The sequence below is a fragment of the Vigna radiata genome, chromosome 10 (assembly GCF_000741045.1).
Source record: "Vigna radiata var. radiata cultivar VC1973A chromosome 10, Vradiata_ver6, whole genome shotgun sequence".
Lineage (NCBI taxonomy): Eukaryota > Viridiplantae > Streptophyta > Magnoliopsida > Fabales > Fabaceae > Vigna > Vigna radiata.
The window spans coordinates 13,299,356-13,311,756 of NC_028360.1; the positions used below are offsets into that span (position 1 = coordinate 13,299,356).

At 33.7% G+C, this 12,401-nt stretch overlaps 2 protein-coding genes across 3 annotated transcripts in view; both read right to left on the bottom strand.

Annotated features, from left to right (window-relative positions):
* Positions 1–5,081, bottom strand: part of LOC106776064 (cell division control protein 2 homolog) — a 9,510-nt gene extending 4,429 nt beyond the window's left edge. Inside the window, exons 1-6 of one of the 2 annotated variants that reach the window (XM_022786605.1) lie at positions 4,915–5,081; positions 4,646–4,830; positions 4,031–4,151; positions 3,122–3,295; positions 1,910–2,073; positions 311–364 (exon numbers count right to left, since the gene is read on the bottom strand). In XM_022786605.1, the coding sequence (XP_022642326.1) occupies positions 311–364; positions 1,910–2,073; positions 3,122–3,295; positions 4,031–4,151; positions 4,646–4,830; positions 4,915–4,923 (707 nt within the window). In that variant the 5' untranslated portion in view covers positions 4,924–5,081. The remainder of the gene's footprint in view (positions 1–310; positions 365–1,909; positions 2,074–3,121; positions 3,296–4,030; positions 4,152–4,645; positions 4,831–4,914) is intronic. The other variant, XM_014663367.2, reaches the window with a different exon arrangement.
* Positions 5,082–7,615: 2,534 nt separating this feature from the next.
* Positions 7,616–11,621, bottom strand: LOC106776219. Its single transcript, XM_014663601.2, has 5 exons — positions 11,491–11,621; positions 9,504–10,854; positions 9,086–9,229; positions 8,591–8,776; positions 7,616–7,927 (listed from the first exon to the last, which is right to left on the bottom strand). Exons 2-5 carry the CDS (start codon positions 10,794–10,796, stop codon positions 7,847–7,849), a joined length of 1,704 nt encoding a protein of 567 aa, XP_014519087.1. The 5' UTR covers positions 10,797–10,854; positions 11,491–11,621; the 3' UTR covers positions 7,616–7,846.
* Positions 11,622–12,401: the final 780 nt, after the last annotated feature.

The window sequence follows — 12,401 nt, forward strand, 5'->3', positions numbered from 1 at the left end:
ACATCATTAGGACTACTTTCAAAGGGAGTTTTTGATTTCCAAAATTGAAATCTGTAGATTTTACAGCATAATGATAAAAATGTCTTTAGTTTAGAACATGATCAGTGATAATTCCTACCTACAATGTTTTCAATTTTTGTTAGTCTTTACTTCTATGTTTTGTTTAAAACACCTGTTACTTTTTATGGCTAGTTATGAATGTTGTTAAATTTGAATAACTTTTTGTTATTTGAGAATTCATGGGCAGATAATATATATTATGAGCTAATAAAAATTTGAAATAGAAATTGTCCACTATAAGCTATCATACCAGCTTTTTGCGAGTGGGTCGCTATGCACAGCTATCCAAAACATTGACTCAAACCTGGTCAAAGGTCTCAAAAACAAGGTTGTAGAAATCAAGTTTTTATGTCAACTAGTGAAGGCTTCGTAAACTCAAATTGTATACTTGTTAGAGCCTACTTAATATGAAAATTATTAAAATAACAATAAAATTTAAATATTATTCTATAAATAGCTTTTTAAATTTTTTACACCTATTATATTTTTTTAGTTGCTCATATTATCTATATTATGTTTTGATAGGAAACAAGGTATCAAAGAAGAGAAATAGCTAGGCCGGTACAGGTATGTATCACTGATAAGAAGTTCCTGTGTAAAATGGAATTACAGAAATCAAACAGAGGAACAGTAATTGACTATGGATTTTAAACATGAAATAGAAATAAAGCATGTAAAAACAACAAACACCTAGATGATGACAAGCCAACCTCTACTAAAATATTTCCACCCTAAACCTCAGAATAATTCCCCCTTTCATTTGGGTACCATCCCTCCTTATACCCATTTTCTCTTTCCCTTTTGGCCCCACTGCCCTATTCCCATATCACCCTCCCCACTCTCTTAGGTGTCACGTAGTCATTCTGTTATTTTCCCTCTTTTGCAAACCTGACTTATATGCCTAACATGATTTGAATAATTCTTTATATTTTTAATATTATTATAATTTTTTTATTATTCTTTAGTTGATTATATTATATACTATGTTTTACATAAACGAAAAAGACCATAGGACACAAACTCCCCTAGAATCTAAATAGAAAGAAGGGTGGAAAACTAATATGACCCAACCCACTAATCTCTAGCTTATGACACCCCTTATCTATAAAAAGTGCAATAGAAGCAAATGGGATTGTGGTGAGGTTGCTGAGGCTGTCCAGACCAAAACAGAGGAAAATGTTGAGAAAAAAACACCAGCCGATATCTGGTCATGTAATAGAAGCATAATTGAAGTTGGTACGTCAACACCAAAAACAGACAGAAGCTTACAAGAGAGAAACACTGAACCAAAAAATTGTGCCCTAGGTGTATTCTACATAAACTGTGACCAAAAAATAAACAAATCTGGTGTCATTTCCAGTTTTTACCTAATATCCAACTGAGCTCACTGAATCAACTCTAAACCATAGTAATTAAATATCAAAAAGAGACATGACATCCTTTTTTTGTTACCTTTTACTAGTTTATTTATAGATTGTAGAATTTTGTGAGGGGGTGGAGCTTTAAGATTCAGAGAAAGAAAAGATAAATGGAATCAAACAGGCAGAAGGGAAAGACTGATACTGCACAATAAATGTGTTAGATAATTCAATAAGTATCAAAAGTGAAGACTGACTTTTCAAGGACACTAGTCAAACTGTCACCAACACATCAAAAAACATTTAAATTTCACGTATAAACAAGAATATGTATGAGTGTGTGTGCATATGTATGCATGAGTAAACTTACCCCTTCTCCAAATAGATGTACCAAAGAGTATTAAGATTCTTCAACCAAATCCAGTATAAATACTTAAAAATATGCCAGTTTAAAACGTCTAGAGACAAATTTAAGGTTGCTAGATAATCACCTGAATATTTTAAATAATTCATCAATCTCAGAGTCCCCAGGGAATAGAGGTCGTCGGTTTACCATCTCTGCAAATATACATCCCACTGACCAAACATCAACTGGGGTAGAATAATGACGAGACCCAAGCAATATTTCTGGAGCTCTGTACCATAATGTCACCACCTACAAACAATTACCAACGACAATAGATACAGATATGGATATGGGAATAAATATGATTTATTCTAAAGCTCATCAAACCAACTACTACTATAATACCTTTCCACAAAATTGATTCATACACATAATCTTCTATTAAATAACTTTACTTTTTTAATTAAAAAAATAAATAACCACATTAGTTTTCAATCAACAAAAGTTTAGGGGAAGGATCGAGGCATAACACAACCATTGGTTGGAATCAAGCTGAGGCCTTTCAGCTGAAGCAGTTTGATCTACCCATTGAGAAATCACTCAACTGAATGAATAATTATAAAATGTGGCCAGTATATTCAAAGTGTAAACAAAAATCAGAGAGCAATCACGCTAGCATTCTTGATTACTGATTACAGTGGAACTTATTATATGTATAAGTTCAATATATGAAAATTTCAATTAACATACAGTGAAAAGAAACATTCTATGAATACCAACTTAGTGGATTATTTGAAAGTGACAAATGATCTTTCAGGATTGCAAAAATGCTGCCGTTGACCAATGATCTTTCAGCATTCTCAAAGATAAGCAATTTACCAAACGCTAAATTTAAAAAATTAGGAGGAAAATTCAATTTGTAGAGAACCATCCCAAGGTTAAATTCAAGAAAGGTCTCAAAGAACCATTCAATTAGCAAATAAATTAAGAGGAACATGCACAACAACAGTCTTATTCCCACTAAATAGGGTCAAGACATGGATTACTGACCACCAGTGTACACGACCTTGCATAATATATAGTGGACACACAAAATCAACCCTAGGGCAGCAACAAAGGCTGAAATATGGTTTTTAGCACAAGAGAAGAAATATCAAACTACAAAATATAGTCTTCAAGATAAGTCATGTAGCTTCAGCATGACAAGGAAATAAGATTTCCAACAACATTCGGAGTTCCAAAAGATGCGACTTTAGAACACAACATAAGGGCATATCATTTTCTCACGCAAAAACCCATTATTTAATTTTTGTATTTGCATGGCTGACAAGAAGCACTTATAAGGTAGCACACAAACCTCATGAGTAAATGTCCTGACAGGAATGCCAAATGCCCTAGCCAATCCAAAATCTGCAAGTTTTAAGGAATTTGTACGACGATCTATCAACAAATTCTGTGGTTTCAAGTCTCGATGAAGAACTCTGTGTGAATGGCAGTAAGCAATGCCACAGAGAATTTGATAGAGGAACATCTACAGAAAGGATCATTAAAGAATTCAAATTCCAAATCCAAATTGGTATTTTCACCAAAATTAGTATCTCCTTATAGAATCCGTGACTAAATAGATTGTGCATTATTGATTTAAGTTGGGAACATTTAATCATAATCTAACCTACAAAGAACGAGAAGGTAAGGTAATGGGAACATCATACATAACATCTTAACTAAATAAATAATCACACTCGGATAGTAGGCTGGCTGTCAAACAGACAATAAAGAAGCCAAAACCAATGAAATACATGATAGCTGCATCTCAGTGCAGAATCTTAATTTCCAAGCAGAATTAACCTGAACCAACACAGTGAAGCTCACTGTTAACCAACTACTCTATAATATTCAAATTTTGAGCAACTAGTTAGCAAACTGTGGACAGGTCCAACCAAAATCCTAAAGGAAAATCTTGATCAACGGATGATTCATTTTCTGAAATAGGAAGCTTTGAAGAACAACATCGTACCAATCAAGTAATGAAAGATAATCTACAAAAACCATGAGACTCACAGTATGTTTATACATGTATTTGATTTCACAAGCTCAAATTAAGTAGCTAACCACAAGGTTATTGATCATCAATAATTCTCATATTGTCTTCATTTGATTTAAGGAAGAACAAGACAATATGTGCTTGCCAGATTAGAACCCTTGCCCACTCTCACGATTATAACTCGGGTTACCAAAATTAAAGAAAACCACATGTGCCACTCACTTTTACTTGCCGTGGATCTTTCACAAACTCTGGAGATGAATCCATGTGTTTCTTTAGATCCAAGTCCAGATACTCGAAAACCAGATACAAACGCTTCTCACTGTGCACTACATCCTGCAACCTATCATCCACGCAACCACAAAGCACAACTCAATAACGAATTGACTTAGAGGAAGAATGAGATTAAGAATAGAACATATCAAAGCGACATTAACAGAGACGTTTTCAAAGCTGCGAGGCCACATAAAGCTGTACAGACACTGTTGGAATTAAGAAAGACCAAAAGCAGGAGTAAAAATTAAAATGCTGACACATTGTAAAAACTAAACACCACACCAGTCCACCAAACATAAACAACAACCGAATGGAACCAAAGTATCAAAAACAGGTTATCAATTGTTCCACCAATCCAAATCCTACACAGTACACCTCCAATCAACAACATGAAAGCACCTCCTTCATTGATTAAACTTCAGAAGCTAAAAACTCGGAGGCTAAGCAGAAACACAAAATCACGACAAACCGCACGCGGCAACAGCACTATAAGCCCTCCAATTTGAGCATCGATAAGGAGAGAGTGCATTGGAACAAAAAAGCCAAGGAAACGGCGAATACCTAACAATGTTCCTATGCTGCATCTCTTTGAGGAGCGAAATCTCACGAATGGCGGTGCTGGGAACCCCCTCGTCTTCCTGCTCGAGGCGAATCTTCTTAAGAGCGATGGTCTCATTGGTGACGCGGTCGCGAGCCTTGTAAACGACGCCGTATGTTCCCTCCCCTATCTTCTCCACCTTCTCGTACTGCAAAATGAAAACCGAAATTAACACAGAAATTGTGAGCGGAAAGTAAAGAACGGAAAATCGATGCATTGCTTAACCCCAAACCTGTTCCATGGAAGATCTGCGAAGAAACAAGGGTGGAGCGTTTTGCAGTCACTCTCTCACGCACACTCCACTCTTGTCACTTCTTCTCTCTCTCTCTCTCTCTCTTTCACTCTTCTCAACTCTTTCTTCTCTTTCCTCCCCTACCCTTTTCCCTCTTTTTTTTGTTTAATGCTTTTCTTTTAACTATTTACAAATTCTATACACTACCCGCGAACACATCACATAATATTCTTTAACATATTTATAATATTTCATTATTGTTTAAAAGAAGGAATGAACCCTAATAAAATTATACTTACTATTGAAAATGACAAGTCATATGACAACCTTTTCATCCATTGGTCAGTTTTTTCTCTCTTGTTATTCAGAGAATTCAAAATTCAATTCTACTTGAATCAGTAACATTGGATGGGTGAATGAAAATGTGTGGACTTTTGTTTTGGAAAAAGATATTTTAACAATGAATATTTATATTATACACGTTATTTTTTTATTGACTTATTACTTATTTATTATAGCATTGGTTTATTCTAAATTTAATTAAAAAATATTATCTTCCTTTTGTTTTTTTCCCATGATTGGAATGAATTAGTTTATTTGAAATTTATCTATCCCTTCTTTGCCCGAGCTGTTAAAAGAAATCACTTGAATCTAGTCGGTCCGGTTTATTACGAATTTGTCAGTTAGTGAGTTAATTCAATTCGATTCATTTATTGATAAATTTTAAAATTTTGAATCTAATCTCATTCATTACAAATTAGTGGGTAGACAGGCTCCTTATATAATTATAATTTTTTAAAATAAAAAAAATTATAAACCTTTTATAATTCAAATCTAAACAAATTTCACATAGAAAATTTAAATATTTTTTTTAAGCAAAAAATATAATAATAAATATTTTTTATAAAATTAAAATTTTTAATAAAATAAAATTAGATTGGTTGGTCAACCTGATCCACCATGAATTCAATCCGTATGAATCAGATTTAAATGAGTCAGATTAAAATATGTTTCTCATAAAAAATAATATAATTTTTTTAAATTCAAACTGATTCAAAACTCGTGATAATCCGAATTGACTCGCGAAACTCTAGCTCAAATAATCTGTAAAATATTTGAAAGGTTGTACTTTAGATGATAAAAAACCAAAATGTCACTTATTTGCTTTTAAGTTATTCTAGGTGTCTTTTGTTTTATGAGTCCAGTCCTACCTACAGTGACTGTCCTTTTTTTCTCTTTTCTTTGCGATGAAGTGCTAGAGTTTAATCGATTCAATAATTCTATTTTTCTAAAAATATATTTTACTTTTTACTTAATAATTTAATTTATTACTATTATTATTACTTTTCATTATCATCACAAAAAAATAGGAAAAAAATACTCATTATGCATTGAGGTAGGTACACAATTAATTGTGGAAGGTTAGAAAAGCTTCAATCAATTATAAATATTCATTCATTGCTAGACTCTTTTTATTTTCAAAAATAGTTCATTATCAAGATAAAAAAAAATAGTTAACACTTTGTTTTTTTACTCCGTTTTTATGCAAGTATAAATACAGAAAAAATAATACAAATTATATTATTATTTTTTCTAATAGGGCTATTTTTTTCTTTGTCAAAATTCTTTTCATGCTTTTTATACGTTTTTTTTTCTGATATACAGAATTTCAACTATAAATACGTATGCGTATACGTACTTTTCTCTTTCAAAAAAAAAAATCAACTCCTAACATCCTTCAACATAAGCCAAACACAAACGTATTAGTCTTTAATTTTCTTTATTTAAATCAAACTTACAAATCATCAAATAGTTTTTATTAATAATTTATCACTATTAATATAATTCAAACATTCAATGTAGAGCTCATGTCACACATCAATATAAAATTCACTCTGCACTTAATGATATTTGTAATAATATTTCTATTCAGTAATAATTTTTATTTTTGTTATATGTACTGTAAATGTTTATAGTTGTCTATTTCTGCCCGTCCTCCTATTTTTGTTTTGTGGTTTTTATTTGTTTATTTTTGCGTCTAAAAAGACATTAATTTCGCATCAAGTTTTAGTTAACACCAACTCTTTCGTTGCACTATCATATTTTTTTATTTAGTTCTAATTTTAGAACTAATCTTAATTTTTTAACGTCATTCTTACTATTCTATTATCTTTTTACCCATTTCTGGAATTTTGATGGAATGATTTTTCTCCCAATGCAAAAGGGAAAGTCATCAACTCTGTTTGTTATAACATCTTCATAGTTTTCACAAGACTGATCTTGATGTGTTCTATTCATTTAACTTGAACAATCCTTTTTTCAAAAATACTTATTTCTTAAATGATAGGAAAAATTTAAATGCCCTTCAATAAAAAAATATATAATCATTAAATATTATTTGAATGGTGAAACTAAAACATAAATATAGATATTTTTAAGTAATAATCATATAACTACTAACTTTCTTTTAATTTTTTTAACTATTCCATTATGATCCATATTTACATGAAATAAAAAAAAAACAAAGAAAGAAAAACCTCAAGTGTGTGTATATAGATAATAGGTTAATTCATAAAATAATTCAAATTCTGATAACAGACATACATATATAAAACTGATTGTTAAATAATTAAATGATAACCACCAATTTCCAAATCATCAATATTATGATACCACATTTTATCACTTTTTGAAAGATTAATTAAAATGATAATTCATTTATTACGAAGTACAAGAGAGATGCAACAATCGATAGCAACAACACTAAAAGATAACTATAACTCATCTTATTACAAGAGTTATAGGAGTTTTTTAATCAAAGCTGAAGTTAACAAAATTTGACATGCAAGAAGGTCAGATGATTTGTCCACATTATAATGGATATCGTATACCACAAAAACCCACCATGTTTACGCTTGAAAGACAAAGTAAGTTACTTGTAATGCTGAGACACTTCCCAAACCAGCTTATCCATGAAATGGCATTTCTTGTCAAATCCCCAGCCTGGGTTGCTCTGCATCATATTTCAGACCAAACATAAATAATATGCAGAATATTCCTTCCAGTAGTTTCTGACCAGCATTTCTCAATTCATTGAAATAAAAGGCAATACAAACCAAAATAATATATATGTACGTGTGTATGTAGTGTGTATGTATGTGTGTGCACGGATGTTGGCAAGCTACTCAATACCACAACTACATGCATATAATTTATAAATTTTGAGCATTATGAATTTATAGAAAGAATTATATCATATAATGCACATAAACCATCCAAAACAAACAACAGGTTGTTTTAGGCAGAGACTTGATTTTCCTATCTGTGCCTTTTCATTGACAACTGCTCAGCCTTGGCACAGCATAACATACATATTCTATTCTCTCAATACATTTGGGATTTATTTTATCAACTAGAATTTAGATTCGGGGTTCCTAGAAAAAATAACAAATATTTGTTGGACTTTCAATTGATTATGCAACTGTTGAGAAATTGATTCTCTACTGACATCAAATTACACTGAGGAAAGGGGTTCGTTTATCACTGAATTACATGAGCAAGCGGAACATCATCGGCAGAGATGCTGATAATAAGATTATCAACATAAGAGGAAAACAAGTAGCCTAAGTACAAGACTTCTATGCTCAACACAATATCAATAGTTAGAGTTCCAAACCTGAAGAGAGACAACAGCACGGTTAGTAAATTGTTTCACTGAAGATGGCGCACTTTCGGGAAGAGTTTTAGAAACTCTTTCTAATTCTTGTTGTTGCTTCTTTGCAGTTACCCTATCTGGTCCACTGTAGTGATCAACAATCTTTTTCAACAATGGAACTCGAGCCATCGTCTCTTCCATTATTTCCTAGTAGGACATAAAGTTAGAAAAAAAAAATCCCGACACATTGACACACACCCATAAACTATAGTAGAGAACAATATAAACAGCCTTTACCTACTAGCAGCTATAAAATAGACAACTATTTCAAAACATTGTGACTGATAGAGTACTTGTCCAATGTACTAGTTACACAGGTTTGATATGAGAAAGATATTGGCAAGCAATCATATGATCATTGACGAAGAAGATAATGTTGAATTCAAAATTAAAAAGAAGGAACGCCGGTACCAAAACTTGTGCCCCAAAACCTTTGCAATTAACAACATAATATACCTCCCACTCTTCCTGACTTTGAATTCCCTCGTATGCCATCAAGAATGGTTTCATCTTCTCAAGTGCATCCCGAAGTGGAATTGGTTCCTTCTCATCAATATCTGGATTATCAAATTCCACCAAATATTCTGGCTCAAATTCAATCTGCAATAATCAATAAAGAAGCCGAGAAAATACAAACAATTAAACACTGAAACATGTATACTAAACAGAAAATAGAAGTTCGCCTTAAGAAACTTCCTCGAGAGAAATTATGTCTTTAGATCTTGAGAATTGGATGATTATAATGAGTTTCCCCATAGAAATTCAATTAAGACTGGAGAATTTCTCTGGCTGCAACTAAACTACAAAATTATATTTCCTCTACGTTTAATTATTTCTCAAAAAATAAATAAAGATGTCTGTAGAAACCACTTACGGCATAATTGATGTCTAATGCATCCAAATACTCATCGTATAATGGGGATGGCAAAACTCTATCAGTCATCTCCTCAAATGCTTCAGTTAACTGATTCATTATCTCTGGCCCAAACTTTTTGGCTAAGTTCTCACCACATGCATCATCTCCGACATATAGCCCTGTAGCATAGGAATCTTCAGCATCCCTGAGTCGACCAAGTCTTTCATCTACATCCCTCCCTCTGAACCCTCCTCTTCCTATGCCTCGACCTCTGCCTCTTCCTCTGCCCCTGCCTCGGCCAAGCCCACCTCTCTCTCTAAACCCTCTTCCTCTTCCTGAGCCACTTCCATCATCCTCACCTTGTGACAAAAATTTCCGTGCATTCCTCACCGCATCATCCCGGACTGGTATTGCCCGTCTCTCAGGCAAAGTGTCAGAGGCAGCTGCACCACGAGCTGGCGGAGGGCGAAGATGCCTATTCTCTTCTCTAACTTGCGGTTCCGGATCTGGCTGTTTCATGGGCTTCCCCCTTCCAAGTCCAGACAACACCTCAATTATTCCGCCTGGAAGTTTGTTAACACGCTCAACATCAATAGGAAACCCATCTCTCGTTGTTGGAGAAGCATTTTCCTCTCTTTTGAATAAAATGGGCTTTTTGGGTCCAGAATCTGGTGGCCCCAAATCATTTAGAGGTTGAGATACAGTAGCTCCGCCACGACCAGCTGGAAGTTTGTTAACATGCTCAACATCAATATGAAAACCTTCTCTCGTTGTTGGAGAAGCATTGTCCTCTCTTTTGAATAAAATGGGCATTTTCGGTCCAGAATCTGGTGGCCCCAAATCATTTGGAGGTTGAGGTACAGTAGCTCGGCCACGACCAGCAGGTGACCGCAAATCATTTGGAGGTTGAGGTACAATACCTCGGCCACGGCCAGCAGGTGATTGCAAATCATTTTGATAGTGGGGCACAGTAGCCCGGCCTCGACCAGCTTGTGGCTGATTTATGGAAGATAAAATTGATGAGAAAGAAGGAAGGCCTGGCGGACGGATTGGCTTGCCATGGCCATGGCCATGACCAGAACCAGGAGGAATGGGTGACTCTGTCGTGTCAGATTTGGGCTCACTGGAATTAGGCTTACCAGGAGCTGTTTCATTGAACTTGAACGGGCCTGAACCAGGGACGGAGCCTCCACGACCACGACCACGTCCGCCATCACCAAAACCTGAAGATGTAGAAAATGCAACTAGCGTTCTTCTGGTGGCATTTGAAATTGAGGGGTTTGGGATCCTTATTCCAATGTTGCCTCTCATTGACACAGTAAAACAAATGTTTAATTGGAAAAGTCAAAGAGGTTTCAGCAGCATGAACCTGATACCCCAAAAAAGATACACCACCAAGTTTAAAAGAACTGTCGGAATAGCCAATAAAATACATCAAACTAGCACATGAAACTTCATATTTCAGAACTCACCTGCATTTAATATTTATTTTTCTTGTGCTATTTATATACACAAGTTTTAAGTTAACAACAACCAGTGCATCAATTGATGATTATTCAGTTCATCTTTCAATAATTAAAACAAAATCAACACTGGCTTTGCTGGTTACATTTAACAATGAGGATAATTGAGCACAACTTTTTTCCAATGGTTCCATCGTAAAACATAAGCCACAATGCAACGCAACACAACCATATTCTACTTCGATAAGAATCTGCATTCCTATAGAGAAAAAATAAAAAGTAAGACTTGGCTGAAAATGAACCCAGCATACAACCCCAATATCGTAGACAAATTTCATTCACCCTCCCTTTTATAGAGAGAAAAGAGGGATAACTATTTGTGTGTTGCGAGAAGAGGTTGCATAGGAACCGCTCTGCGTCTCTAATTGAGCGTAATTGCGAGTTCAAAAATAAGGGATCTGTGACCGTGTTCATAACGTGAACAAGTATTGGTTGCTCCAAAATGAGAGAGACAATGAATTGAACGGATAAGATGGTAATACCTTGCCGGCGACGTTGACGGTGACACGGTTCGCTCGCCGGAATCGACTTCGCCAGAGGTGTTCTGATGGTAAGGCGGAGAAACCAGAGAACCTACACCACATTCAGTAGCATAGAAACTAGTTTTTTTTTTTGTCACGCGACGAAACCACAAAATACGGACCACCGTAAGAGCCCAAAACAATCCTTTTACATAAAGGCCTTTTTCTTCCTGCACCCCCATATTAACAATCAAAAAATTAAAACATCCTCTTCTAAAAAGAAGAAAAGAGAGAGCAATGATTTGGTGGAAAATTTGATTCGAAAAGTTTAGTTTAGAAAACATCATATATATTACACGTGTTCTATTCCGGAATGAATATCATATACTTTAAAAAGTTTGTTTCAAGAAAGTCATTTTCCAAAATATTTCGTATGATTTCAAAATATATGATATGCTTTTTCAAATACATTTCATATATTATAAAAAGTTTGTTCTAAGAGATTTATTCATAAAACTTTCAATAAAAAAAATATTTCATATATTCTGAAAGCTTATTTTGAAAATCTTACTACAAAATATGTTTCATATGTTTCATATATTTTGAAAAACTTACTCTAAATATTTTGTTCCAAAAAATTTATTTTATAAATCATGTTCCATAAAGTGTAGAGTGCTTATTCTAAAAGATTTTCAAGAACAGACAATTCAGAATAGTTGTTTTTCAAATCACGAGGGTTCAGTTAGATATCTTAGAGGTGCAGGTAACAATTGTCTAAAATAAACTAAGCAGCCCAATTTTAGGTTCAATTTAAACTTTACCTTGTTCTAATTTAGTTAGGTTTTGATTTCTGTGGATCAAAGATTAAAAAAAAACATATGATATATATATATATATATATATATATATATATATATATATATATATATATA

Coding starts and splice junctions, on each gene's coding strand:
- LOC106776219 (XM_014663601.2), bottom strand. CDS start 10,796: ATGAGAGGCAACATTGGAATAAGGATCCCAAACCCCTCAATTTCAAAT. Junction 9,230..9,503: donor CATTAGACATCAATTATGCC/GTAAGTGGTTTC, acceptor TGATTATTGCAG/ATTGAATTTGAGCCAGAATA. Junction 8,777..9,085: donor AAAGTCAGGAAGAGTGGGAG/GTATATTATGTT, acceptor ATGTCCTACTAG/GAAATAATGGAAGAGACGAT.